This window comes from Oncorhynchus clarkii, chromosome 12, assembly GCF_045791955.1.
Source record: "Oncorhynchus clarkii lewisi isolate Uvic-CL-2024 chromosome 12, UVic_Ocla_1.0, whole genome shotgun sequence".
NCBI classification, from domain to species: Eukaryota; Metazoa; Chordata; class Actinopteri; order Salmoniformes; family Salmonidae; genus Oncorhynchus; species Oncorhynchus clarkii.
The window spans coordinates 94,671,023-94,685,271 of record NC_092158.1 but is presented as its reverse complement, the minus strand read 5'-3'; the positions used below and the strand labels follow the sequence as shown (position 1 = coordinate 94,685,271).

Sequence of the window (14,249 nt, the reverse complement as noted above, 5' to 3'; positions counted from 1 at the left end):
TCTGATACGTACCTTAGAGACGGTATGATTCTGTCTGATACGTACCTCAGACAGTATGATATGATTCTGCCTGATACGTACCTCAGAGACGGTATGATTCTGTCTGATACGTACCTCAGAGACGGTATGATATGATTCTGTCTGATACGTACCTCAGAGACGGTATGATTCTGTCTGATACGTACCTCAGAGACGGTATGATATGATTCTGTCTGATACAGTTGTCAGAAGTTTACATACACTTGGGTTGGATTCATTAAAACTACTTTTTCAACCACTCCACAAATTTCTTGTTAACAACCTATAGTTTTGGCAAGTCGGTTAGGACATCTACTTTGTGCTTGACATAAGTCATTTTTCCAACAATTGTTTACAGACAGATTATTTCACTTATTATTCACTGTGTCACAATTCCAGTGGGTCAAAAGTTTACATACACTAAGTTGACTGTGCCTTTAAACAGCTCCAGAAAATGATGTAATGGCTTTAGAAGCTTCTGATAGGCTAATTGACATAATTTGAGTCAATTGGAGGTGTACCTGTGGATGTATTTCAATGCCTACCTTCAAACTCAGTGCCTCTTTGCTTGACATCATGGGGAAATCAAAATGAATCAGCCAAGACCTCAGAAAAAAATTCTGGTTCATCCTTGGGAGCAATTTCCAAACAATTTCCACGGGACCACTCAGCCGTCATACCGCTCAGGAAGGAGATGCGTTCTGTCTCCTAGAGTTGAATGTACTTTGGTGCGAAAAGTGAAAATCAATCCCAGAACAACAGCAAAGGACCTTGTGAAGATGCTGGATGAAACAGGTACAAAAGTATCTATATCCACAGTAAAACGAGTCCTATATCGACATAACCTGAAAGGCCGCTCAGCAAGGCAGAAGCCGCTGCTCCAAAACCAGCTTTAAAAAAAGCCAGACTACGGTTTGCAACTGCACATGGTGGGGACAAAGATCATACTTTTTGGAGAAATGTCCTCTGGTCTGATGAAACAAAATTAAAACTGTTTGGCCATAAGGACCATCGTTATGTTTGAAGGAAAAAGGGGGAGGCTTGCAAGCCGAAGAACACCATCCCAACCGTGAAGGAAAAAGGGGGAGGCTTGCAAGCTGAAGAACACCATCCCAATCGTGAAGGAAAAAGGGGGAGGCTTGCAAGCCGAAGAACACCATCCCAACCGTGAAGGAAAAAGGGGGAGGCTTGCAAGCCGAAGAACACCATCCCAACCGTGAAGGAAAAAGGGGGAGGCTTGCAAGCCGAAGAACACCATCCCAACCGTGAAGGAAAAAGGGGGAGGCTTGCAAGCTGAAGAACACCATCCCAACCGTGAAGGAAAAAGGGGGAGGCTTGCAAGCTGAAGAACACCATCCCAACCGTGAAGCACGTGTTTTTATTTTTGAATTTTACCCTTTTTCTCCCCAATTTCGTTTCAAAACATTTATTACCCCGTTTTCTCCAATTTCATTTTTTTGTTTAGTAGCTACTATCTTGTCTCATCGCTACAACTCCCGTATGGGCTCGGGAGAGACGAAGGTTGAAAGACGTGTCCTCCGATACACAACCCAACCAAGCCGCACTGCTTCTTAACACAGCGCCATCCAACCCGGAAGCCAGCCGCACCAATGTGTCGGAGGAAACACTGTGCACATGGCGACATGGCGCACTGCGCCTGGCCCGCCACAGGAGTCGCTGGTGCCCGATGAGACAAGGATTTCCCTACCGGTCAAACCCTCCCTAACCCGGACGACGCTAGGCCAATTGTACGTCACCCCACGGACCTCCCGGTTATGACAGAGCCTGGGCGCGAACCCAGAGTCTCTGGTGGCACAGCTGGCGCTGCAGTACAGCGCCCTTAAGCCCTGGGCCACCCTGGAGGCAGCATCATGTTGTAGGGGTGCTTTTCTGCAGGAGGGACTGGTGCACTTCACAAAATAGATGGCATCATGAGGCAGGAAAATTATGTGGATATATTGAAACAACATCTCAAGACGTCAGTGTTGGAGATTTTCCAGTCATCTGGTGATTTTCAGTAACCTATACTGTTCTCTTTGAAGTAGAAAGAATAAACAGAATGAAGGCTGAGCCCATGTGAGTGTACAAAGCTAGATCAACATCGAATTGACCATTGGACACGTAAAAAACAGAACGTAAGCAGAATCTGTGTAGATGAGGCAAGGTTAACTAACAAGACGTGACAGGTCTGGGCCATATCTGATCTTGTGAAGGCTACTTGACACGCGCACACGTTAACCATACATTGATATTGTAGGTCTGAACTTGTAAAGACCTTTGGACAGGAACATTAGCTAAGGGGTATGCTTGTCACGCCACCAATAGAATCTATGCCCCAATATCTGAGCCAATAACAGAATGGAAACTATGTAACAAAGCAAATGGGGTGATGACATCATTCTGTAAAGGTGAAACTGTATAAAAGCCAAGCGCTAAGAATGAGGAGGCAGTTCTTCCATGGAGGTGCTTGGTATTTGTTGTCCTCAGCAATAAAATTCTAATTTGAAGCTCCGGTATCTGAGTAGTATTTGTTTTTAATATTTTCCCCAACATCAGTCAGGAAGTTAAAGTTTAGTCGCAAATGGGTCTTCCAAATGGACAATGACCCCCAAGCATACTTCCAAAGTTGTGGCAAAATGGCTTAAGGACAACAAAGTCAAGGTATTGGAGTGGCCATCACAACCCTGACCTCAATCCTATAGAACATTTGTGGGCAGAACTGAAAAAGCGTGTGTGAGCAAGGAGGCCTACAAACCTGACTCCGTTACACCAGCTCTGTCAGGAGGAATGGGCCAAAATTCACCCTACTTATTGTGGGAAGCTTGTGGAAGGCTACCCGAAACGTTTGACCCAAGTTAAACAATTTAAAGGCAATGCTACCAAATACTAATTGAGTGAATGTAAACTTCTGACCCACTGGGAATGTGATGAAAGAAATAAAAGCTGAAATAAATCATTCTCTCTACGATTATTCTGACATTTCACATTCTTAAAATAAAGTGGTGATCCTAACTGACCTAAGACAGGGAATTTTTACTAGGATTAAATGTCAGGAATTGTGAAAAACTGAGTTTAAATGATGTATGTAAACTTGTATGTAAACTTTCGACTTCAACTGTATATCTTTGTTTATTAATGTGTGTATCTATGTTAGCATGTATATCTCCGCTTAATTTGTATATCTCTGTTTAATGTCTGTGTATCTATGTTAACATGTATATCTCTGTTTGTGTGTGTATATCTATGTTAACATGTATATCTCTGTTTAATGTGTGTATATCTATGTTAACATGTATATCTCTGTTTGTGTGTGTATCTATATTAACGTGTATATCTCCCCCAGGTACACACCACAGCCCGACGCTGTGGGCGGGGACAAACTCAGGCAGTGTGTATGCTTATTTAATGTGTGTGTATCTATATTAACGTGTATATCTCTGTCTCCCCCAGGTACACACCACGGCCCGACGCTGTGGGCGGGGACAAACTCAGGGAGTGTGTATGCTTACGCGTTGGAGGTCCCGGGTGTGGGGTCGGGCCGTGGGCGGCCGGGGGGTGAGGGGAGCGGCTGTGTGGAGGCCGTGTTGGGGAAAGAGATCCAGCTGATGCACAGGGCTCCGGTCGTGTCCGTCTGCGTGCTGGACGGACGGGGGAAACCGTTACCAGAACCTTACCAAGCCTCTCTGGACCTGGCTACTGCTCCAGACATGACTAACCCACACTCTGTCCTCATCGCTTCAGAGGAACAACTCAAGGTACACACACACACACCTGTTGGGAATTACCTGTCAGTCAGGTATTCAGTCTCTCTAAGGTCAGTGTTGACAGGTATATTGTGTTGACAGGTATATTGTGTTGACAAGTATAATGTGTTGACAGGTATAGTGTGTTGACAGGTATAATGTGTTGACAGGTGTAATGTGTTGACAGGTATAATGTGTTGACAGGTTTAATGTGTTGACAGGTTTAATGTGTTGACAGGTATAATGTGTTGACAGGTATGTTGTGTTGACAGGTATGTTGTGTTGACAGGAGTTATTGTGTTGACAGATATATTGTGTTGACAGGTATATTGTGTTGACAGGTATATTGTGTTGACAGGTATATTGTGTTGACAGGTGTAATGTGTTGACAGGTGTAATGTGTTGACAGGTGTAATGTGTTGACAGGTGTAATGTGTTGACAGGTATAATGTGTTGACAGGTATAATGTGTTGACAGGTATAATGTGTTGACAGGTTTAATGTGTTGACAGGTTTAATGTGTTGACAGGTTTAATGTGTTGACAGGTATATTGTGTTGACAGGTATAATGTGTTGACAGGTATATTGTGTTGACAGGTATATTGTGTTCACAGGTTTAATGTGTTGACAGGTATAATGTGTTGACAGATATATTGTGTTGACAGGTATAATGTGTTGACAGGTATATTGTGTTGACAGGTATATTGTGTTGACAGGTGTATTGTGTTGACAGGTGTATTGTGTTGACAGGTGTATTGTGTTGACAGGTGTATTGTGTTGACAGGTATAATGTGTTGACAGGTATAATGTGTTGACAGGTATAATGTGTTGACAGGTATATTGTGTTGACAGGTGTATTGTGTTGACAGGTATATTGTGTTGACAGGTGTATTGTGTTGACAGGTGTATTGTGTTGACAGGTGTATTGTGTTGACAGGTGTTCAGTCTTCCTAAGGTCGGTGCGAAGACCAAGTTCAAGCTGACGGCTCATGAGGGTTGTCGTGTGCGGAGGGTTGCCATGGTGACTGTGTATTCCACGGCCCAGGAGGACTACAGTGAGACCAGTCTGGTCTGTCTGACCAACCTTGGAGACCTGCACTTGTTTAACGTACCTGCCCTACGGCCACAGGTAGGGGGGGGGTGTACCTGTTTAACGTACCTGCCCCACGGCCACAGGTAGGGGGGGGGGGGGGGGGTGTACCTGTTTAACGTAGTGTTTGTGTGTTTTGCAGTGTGTGTGTGTGTGTGTGTTTTGCAGTGTGTGTGTGTTGCAGTGTGTGTGTTGCAGTGTGTGTGTGTTGCAGTGTGTGTGTGTGTTGCAGTGTGTGTGTGTGTTGCAGTGTGTGTGTGTGTTGCAGTGTGTGTGTTGCAGTGTGTGTGTGTTGCAGTGTGTGTGTGTGTGTTGCAGTGTGTGTGTGTGTGTGTGTGTTTTGCAGTGTGTGTGTGTGTTTTGCAGTGTGTGTGTGTGTTTTGCAGTGTGTGTGTGTGTTTTGCAGTGTGTGTGTGTGTTTTGCAGTGTGTGTGTGTGTGTGTTGCAGTGTGTGTGTGTTGCAGTGTGTGTGTGTTGCAGTGTGTGTGTGTTGCAGTGTGTGTGTGTGTTGCAGTGTGTGTGTGTGTGTGTGTGTGTGTTGCTGTGTGTGTGTGTGTGTGTGTGTGTTGCAGTGTGTGTGTGTGTGTTGCAGTGTGTGTGTGTTGCAGTGTGTGTGTGTGTGTTGCAGTGTGTGTTGCAGTGTATGTGTGTTGCAGTGTGTGTGTGTGTGTGTGTTGCAGTGTGTGTTGCAGTGTGTGTTGCAGTGTGTGTGTGTGTGTTGCAGTGTGTGTGTGTGTTGCAGTGTGTGTGTGTGTTGCAGTGTGTTTGTGTGTGTGTGTGTTGCAGTGTGTGTGTGTGTGTGTGTGTTGCAGTGTGTGTGTGTGTTTTGCAGTGTGTGTGTGTGTTGCAGTGTGTGTTGCAGTGTGTGTGTTTTGCAGTGTGTGTGTGTTGCAGTGTGTGTGTGTTGCAGTGTGTGTGTGTGTGTGTGTGTGTGTGTGTGTGTGTGTGTGTGTGTTGCAGTGTGTGTGTTTTGCAGTGTGTGTGTTGCAGTGTGTGTGTGTTGCAGTGTGTGTGTGTGTGTTGCAGTGTGTTTGTGTGTGTGTGTGTTGCAGTGTGTGTGTGTGTGTGTGTGTGTTGCAGTGTGTGCGTGTTGCAGTGTGTGTGTTGCAGTGTGTGTGTGTGTGTGTTGCAGTGTGTTTGTGTGTGTGTGTGTTGCAGTGTGTGTGTGTGTTGCAGTGTGTTTGTGTGTGTGTGTGTGTGTTGCAGTGTGTGTGTGTTGCAGTGTGTGTGTGTTGCTGTGTGTTGCAGTGTGTGTGTGTTGCAGTGTGTGTGTGTGTGTGTGTTGCAGTGTGTGTGTTAACCTCTGTCTCTGTCTGTAGGTACGTTATGACTGTATCCGTAAAGAGGACATCAGTGGCATCGCTTCCTGTGTCTTCACAAGGAACGGGCAGGGTGAGAACACACACACACACAATATTGTTGATATGCATGTTTCCGTGTGTGCGTAGGGTTCTATGTGATCTCTCTGTGTGTGTAGGGTTCTACGTGATCTCTGTGTGTGTGTAGGGTTCTACGTGATCTCTGTGTGTGTAGGGTTCTACGTGATCTCTCTGTGTGTGTGTGTGTAGGGTTCTACCTGATCTCTGTGTGTGTGTGTGTGTGCAGGGTTCTACCTGATCTCTCTCTCTGTGTGTGCAGGGTTCTACCTGATCTCTCTCTCTGTGTGTGTAGGGTTCTACCTGATCTCTCTCTCTCTGTGTGTGTAGGGTTCTACCTGATCTCTCTCTCTCTGTGTGTGTAGGGTTCTACCTGATCTCTCTCTCTCTGTGTGTGTAGGGTTCTACCTGATCTCTCTCTCTCTGTGTGTGTAGGGTTCTACCTGATCTCTCTCTCTCTGTGTGTGTAGGGTTCTACCTGATCTCTCTGTGTGTGTAGGGTTCTACCTGATCTCTCTCTCTCTCTGTGTGTAGGGTTCTACCTGATCTCTCTCTCTCTCTGTGTGTGTAGGGTTCTACCTGATCTCTCCATCAGAGTACCAGCGTTTCTCCCTGTCAGCTAAAGTCATCACAGAACCTCTATGTACTGTGGAGCTGGAGAGACCTCTGGAGACACACATCAGGTCACTACTACACACTAACACCTCTGGAGACACACACTCTTCTCTTCTGGAGACACACACTCTTCTGGCTGTGCCGGGTGGAGATTATAACAGAACATGGCCAAGATGTTCAAATGTTCATGAATGACCAGCATGGTCCAATAATAATAAGGCAGAACAGTTGAAACTGGAGCAGCAGCACGGCCAGGTGGACTGGGGACAGCAAGGAGTCATCATGCCAAGGTAGTCCTGAGGCATGGTCCTAGGGCCCCGGTCCTCCGAGAGAGAGAAAGAAAGAGAGAATTAGAGCGAGCACACTTAAATTCACACAGGACACCGAATAGGACAGGAGAAGTACTCCAGATATAACAAACTGACCCTAGCCCCCCGACACATAAACTACTGCAGCATAAATACTGGAGGCTGAGACAGGAGGGGTCAGGAGACACTGTGGCCCCATCCGAGGACACCCCCGGACAGGGCCAAACAGGAAGGATATAACCCCACCCACTTTGCCAAAGCACAGCCCCCACACCACTAGAGGGATATCTTCAACCACCAACTTACCATCCTGAGACAAGGCCGAGTATAGCCCACAAAGATCTCCGCCACGACACAACCCAAGGGGCGGGCGCCAACCCAGACAGGAAGATCACATCAGTGACTCAACCCACTCAGGTGACGCACCCCTCCCAGGGACGGTATGAAAGTGCCCCAGTAAGCCAGTGACTCAGCCCCTGTAATAGGGTTAGAGGCAGAGAATCCCAGTGGAAAGAGGGGAACCGGCCAGGCAGAGACAGCAAGGGCGGTTCGTTGCTCCAGAGCCTTTCCGTTCACCTTCCCACTCCTGGGCCAGACTACACTCAATCATATGACCCACTGAAGAGATGAGTCTTCAGTAAAGACTTAAAGGTTGAGACAGAGTCTGCATCTCTCACATGGGTAGGCAGACCGTTCCATAAAAATGGAGCTCTATAGGAGAAAGCCCTGCTTCCAGCTGTTTGCTTAGAAATTCTAGGGACAATTAGGAGGCCTGCGTCTTGTGATCGTAGCGTACGTGTAGGTATGTACGGCAGGACCAAATCAGAGAGATAGGTAGGAGCAAGCCCATGTAATGCTTTGTAGGTTAGCAGTAAAACCTTGAAATCAGCCCTTGCTTTGACAGGAAGCCAGTGTAGAGAGGCTAGCACTGGTGTAATATGATCACATTTTTTGGTTCTAGTCAGGATTCTAGCAGCCGTATTTAGCACTAACTGAAGTTTATTTAGTGCTTTATCCGGGTAGCCGGAAAGTAGAGCATTGCAGTAGTCTAACCTGGAAGTGACAAAAGCATGGATTAATTTTTCTGCATCATTTTTGGACAGAAAGTTTCTGATTTTTGCAATGTTACGTAGATGGAAAAAAGCTGGCGTTGAAACAGTCTTGATATGTTCTTCAAAAGAGAGATCAGGGTCCAGAGTAACGCCGAGGTCCTTCACAGTTTTATTTGAGACGACTGTACAACCATTAAGATTAATTGTCAGATTCAACAGAAGATCTCTTTGTTTCTTGGGACCTAGAACAAGCATCTCTGTTTTGTCCGAGTTTAAAAGTAGAATGTTTGCAGCCATCCACTTCCTTATGTCTGAAACACATTCTTCTAGCGAGGGCAATTTTGGGGCTTCACCCTGTTTCATTGAAATGTACAGCTGTGTGTCATCCGCATAGCAGTGAAAGTTAACATTATGTTTTCGAATGACATCCCCAAGAGGTAAAATATATAGTGAAAACAATAGTGGTCCTAAAAGGGAACCTTGAGGAACACCGAAATTTACAGCTGATTTGTCAGAGGACAAACCATTCAGAGACAAACTGATATCTTTCCGACAGATAAGATCTAAACCAGGCCAGAACTTGTCCGTGTAGACCAATTTGGGTTTCCAATCTCTCCAAAAGAATGTGGTGATCGATGGTATCAAAAGCAGCACTAAGGTCTAGGAGCACAAGGACAGATGCAGAGCCTCGGTCTGATGCCATTAAAAGGTAATTTACCACCTTCACAAGTGCAGTCTCAGTGCTATGATGGGGTCTAAAACCAGACTGAAGCATTTCGTATACATTGTTTGTCTTCAGGAAGGCAGTGAGTTGTTGCGCAACAGCCTTTTCTAAAATTTTTGAGAGGAATGGAAGACTCGATATAGGCCGATTAGTTTTTTTAAATATTTTCTGGGTCAAGGTTTGGCTTTTTCAAGAGAGGCTTTATTACTGCCACTTTTAGTGAGTTTGGTACACATCCGGTGGATAGAGAGCCGTTTATTATGTTCAACATAGGAGGGCCAAGCACAGGAAGCAGCTCTTTCAGTAGTTTAGTTGGAATAGGGTCCAGTATGCAGCTTGAAGGTTTAGAGGCCATGATTATTTTCATCATTGTGTCAAGAGATATAGTACTAAAACACTTGAGCGTCTCTCTTGATCCTAGGTCCTGGCAGAGTTGTGCAGACTCAGGACAACTGAGCTTTGAAGGAATACGCAGATTTAAAGAGGAGTCCATAATTTGCTTTCTAATAATCATAATATTTTCCTCAAAGAAGTTCATGAATTTATCACTGCTGAAATGAAAGCCATCTTCTCTTGGGGAATGCTGCTTTTTAGTTAGCTTTGCGACAGTATCAAAAAGGAATTTCGGATTGTTCTTATTTTCCTCAATTAAGTTAGAAAAATAGGATGATCGAGCAGCAGTAAGGGCTCTTCGGTACTGCACGGTACTGTCTTTCCAAGCTAGTCGGAAGACTTCCAGTTTGGTGTGGCGCCATTTCCGTTCCAATTTTCTGGAAGCTTGCTTCAGAGCTCGGGTATTTTCTGTGTACCAGGGAGCTAGTTTCTTATGACAAATGTTTTTAGGGGTGCAACTGCATCTAGGGTATTGCGCAAGGTTAAATGGAGTTCCTCAGTTAGTTGGTTAACTGATTTTTGTCCTCTGGCGTTCTTGGGTAGACAGAGGGAATCTGGAAGGACATCAAGGAATCTTTGTGTTGTCTGTGAATTTATAGCACGACTTTTGATGTTCCTTGGTTGGGGTCTGAGCAGATTATTTGTTGCAATTGCAAACGTAATAAAATGGTGGTCCGATAGTCCAGGACTATGAGGAAAAACATTAAGATCCACAACATTTATTCCATGGGACAAAACTAGGTCCAGAGTATGACTGTGGCAGTGAGTGGGTCCAGAGACATGTTGGACAAAACCCACTGAGTCGATGATGGCTCTGAAAGCCTTTTGGAGTGGGTCTGTGGACTTTTCCATGTGAATATTAAAGTCATCAAAGATTAGAATATTATCTGCTATGACTACAAGGTCCGATAGGAATTCAGGGAACTCAATGAGGAACGCTGTATACCTCCCGTCCTCACACCTCCTGTCCTCTCCGTCCTCACACCTCCTGTTCTCCCCGTCCTCACACCTCCTGTCCTCTCCGTCCTCACACCTCCTGTCCTCTCCCGTCCTCACACCTCCCGTCCTCCCCGTCCTCACACCTCCCGTCCTCACACCTCCCGTCCTCACCGTCCTCACACCTCCTGTCCTCCCCGTCCTCACACCTCCTGTCCTCCCCGTCCTCACACCTCCTGTCCTCTCCGTCCTCACACCTCCTGTCCTCCCCGTCCTCACACCTCCTGTCCTCTCCGTCCTCACACCTCCTGTCCTCCCCGTCCTCACACCTCCTGTCCTCCCCGTCCTCACACCTCCTGTCCTCCCCGTCCTCACACCTCCTGTCCTCCCCGTCCTCACACCTCCTGTCCTCCCCGTCCTCACACCTCCTGCTTCACAATATCCAATGCTTATCTAGTTTGTGACACATTTTGTATTTTAATGAGGAGTCATCCACCTGTTGGGGTATCTTGATATCTACCACCTGTTGGGGTATCTTGATATCTACCACCTGTTTAGGTATCTTGATATCTAACACATGTTGGGGTATCTTGATATCTACCACCTGTTGGGGTATCTTGATATCTACCACCTGTTGGGGTATCTTGATATCTACCACCTGTTGGGGTATCTTGATATCTACCACCTGTTGGGGTATCTTGATATCTACCACCTGTTGGGGTATCTTGATATCTACCACCTGTTGGGGTATCTTGATATCTACCACCTGTTGGGGTATCTTGATATCTAACACCTGTTGGGGTATCTTGATATCTAACACCTGTTGGGGTATCTTGATATCTAACACCTGTTTAGGTATCTTGATATCTACCACCTGTTGGGGTATCTTGATATCTACCACCTGTTGGGGTATCTTGATATCTAACACCTGTTGGGGTATCTTGATATCTAACACCTGTTGGGGTATCTTGATATCTAACACCTGTTTGGGTATCTTGATATCTACCACCTGTTGGGGTATCTTGATATCTACCACCTGTTGGGGTATCTTGATATCTAACACCTGTTTAGGTATCTTGATATCTAACACATGTTGGGGTATCTTGATATCTACCACCTGTTGGGGTATCTTGATATCTACCACCTGTTGGGGTATCTTGATATCTACCACCTGTTGGGGTATCTTGATATCTACCACCTGTTGGGGTATCTTGATATCTACCACCTGTTGGGGTATCTTGATATCTACCACCTGTTGGGGTATCTTGATATCTACCACCTGTTGGGGTATCTTGATATCTACCACCTGTTGGGGTATCTTGATCTCTACCACCTGTTGGGGTATCTTAATATCTACCACCTGTTGGGGTATCTTGATATCTACCACCTGTTGGGGTATCTTGATATCTACCACCTGTTGGGGTATCTTGATATCTACCACCTGTTGGGGTATCTTGATATCTACCACCTGTTGGGGTATCTTGATCTCTACCACCTGTTGGGGTATCTTAATATCTACCACCTGTTGGGGTATCTTGATATCTACCACCTGTTGGGGTATCTTGATATCTACCACCTGTTGGGGTATCTTAATATCTACCACCTGTTGGGGTATCTTGATATCTACCACCTGTTGTATCTTGATATCTACCACCTGTTGGGGTATCTTGATCTCTACCACCTGTTGGGGTATCTTGATATCTACCACCTGTTGTATCTTGATCTCTCTGGAATGTAATGCCTCCAGATTGACTTTGATGAACTAATGAGCATAAGGTTTGAGATGAAAAAAATGTAAATAAAAAATTTGCAACAAAAAAAGGGTGAGATTGGACGACCTTGTCGTGTTCCTTTGTAAAACGTTAAACCTTGAGGACGTTCCATGACAGTTTGATACAGCTGTTCCATTATACCGAGTTCTAACAGCATCAACAACAAAAATGACCAAACTTCAAATGCTGAAGACAATCAAAGATAAAACTGTGACTTACTGTATGTATCAAATGCTTAATGAAAATCCCCCAAAATAAGATGACAGGGAAGTCATCCGAGAGATCACAATACTCAACCAAGTCTAACAGCAGCCTCAGATTATTAGATATATGGCGCCCTTTCATAAACCCTGATTGACGTTCATCAATCAGATCATTCAAGCACCACTTTAACCTTTTTCCTGCAAAGATTGAGGCTATACTTTTGTAGTGGTTATTTAGGAGTGGCAATATATAATGCAAACGCTGTGTCAGATTTCAAAAAAACTTTACGAAAAAAGCAAACCATGCAATAATCTGATTACAGTGTTCAGACCACAAAGCAGCCAAAAAGATATCCACCATATTGTGTAGTCAACATTAGTCAGAAATAACATGATAAATATTCACTTACCTTTGATGATCTTCATCAGAATGCACTCCCAGGAATCCCAGTTCCACAATAAATGTTTGATTTGTTCGATTAAGTTCATAATTTATGTCCAAATAGCTTCTTTTGTTAGGGCGTTTGGTAAACAAATCCAAACGCGCGTGCAGGTCCAGCCGAACGTCGGACGAAAAGTTCAAAAAGTTATATTACAGGTCGTAGAAACTTGTCAAACTAAGTATAGAATCGATCTTTAGGATGTTTTTATCATAAATCTTCAATAAAGTTCCAACCGGAGAATTCCATTGTCTGTAGAAAAGCAATGGAACGAGAGCTAACTCTGTCGTGACTCCGCGTCACGAGCCTGTTGCACTGTGCCAGACACCTGGCTCAATCCCCTCTCATTCAGCCCCCCTTCATAGTAGAAGCCTCAAACAAAGTTCTAAAGAATGTTGACATCTATTGGAAGTCTTAGGAAGTGCAATATGACCCCATTTACACTGTATATTGGAATGGCAAAGAGTTGAAAACCTACAAACCTCAGATTGCCCACTTCCTGGTTGGATTTTTCTCTGGTTGTTGCCTGCCATATGAGTTCTGATATACTCACAGACATCATTCAAACAGTTTTAGAAACTTCAGAGTGTTTTTCATCCAATACTACTAATAATATGCATATATTAGCATCTGGGACTGAGTAGCAGGCAGTTTACTCTGGGCACCTTATTCATCCAAGCTACTCAATACTGCCCCCATCACCAAGAAGTTAAGAGATCCTTGTGAGGTTGAGGTATAAGAGTAATAAACCCTTGCTTCAGAGAGGCAGGTAGTTCTCCCTTCTTTATAGCCCCCTTTAAAGGTTTCAAGTCAAAATGGTGCGTTTTTTTTCATAGGTTTTGTCAAATTGAGGTTAATCCATCACAACCTGGAGATTTGTTATTTTGAAACTGAGAAACACCATATTGGATGTCCATAGTGGATACGTCTTGACAACAAGACAGATTTCAAATCTTCACTAACCGAGTTAACATTCTCTCAAGGTGATCCTTAGTCACTCAAACTGTTATCTAAGAAGTTTCTCATAAAACATAGTGTTCAAGTAGTCTGATATCTCTCTGTCCTCAGAGGATACCCCATTCATCTGAGTGGTAGTCTGATATCTCTCTGTCCTCAGAGGATACCCCATTCATCTGAGTGGTAGTCTGATATCTCTCTGTCCTCAGAGGATACCCCATTCATCTGAGTGGTAGTCTGATATCTCTCTGTCCTCAGAGGATACCCCATTCATCTGAGTGGTAGTCTGATATCTCTCTGTCCTCAGAGGATACCCCATTCATCTGAGTGGTAGTCTGATATCTCTCTGTCCTCAGAGGATACCCCATTCATCTGAGTGTTAGTCTGATATCTCTCTGTCCTCAGAGGATACCCCATTCATCTGAGTGGTAGTCTGACATCTCTCTGTCCTCAGAGGATACCCCATTCATCTGAGTGGTAGTCAGATATCTCTCTGTCCTCAGAGGATACCCCATTCATCTGAGTGGTAGTCTGATATCTCTCTGTCCTCAGAGGATACCCCATTCATCTGAGTGGTAGTCTGATATCTCTCTGTCCTCAGAGGATACCCCATTCATCTGAGT

General features: G+C 44.8%; 1 protein-coding gene across 1 annotated transcript in view; it reads left to right on the top strand.

The window, feature by feature from the left end:
• The window catches only part of LOC139421684 (LLGL scribble cell polarity complex component 1), a 75,411-nt gene that overhangs the window by 53,533 nt on the left and 7,629 nt on the right, over nucleotides 1-14,249 (top strand). The window contains exons 17-20 of the mRNA XM_071172775.1: nucleotides 3,469-3,773; nucleotides 4,698-4,889; nucleotides 6,170-6,242; nucleotides 6,798-6,909. Coding sequence (XP_071028876.1) covers nucleotides 3,469-3,773; nucleotides 4,698-4,889; nucleotides 6,170-6,242; nucleotides 6,798-6,909 — 682 coding nt within the window. The remainder of the gene's footprint in view (nucleotides 1-3,468; nucleotides 3,774-4,697; nucleotides 4,890-6,169; nucleotides 6,243-6,797; nucleotides 6,910-14,249) is intronic.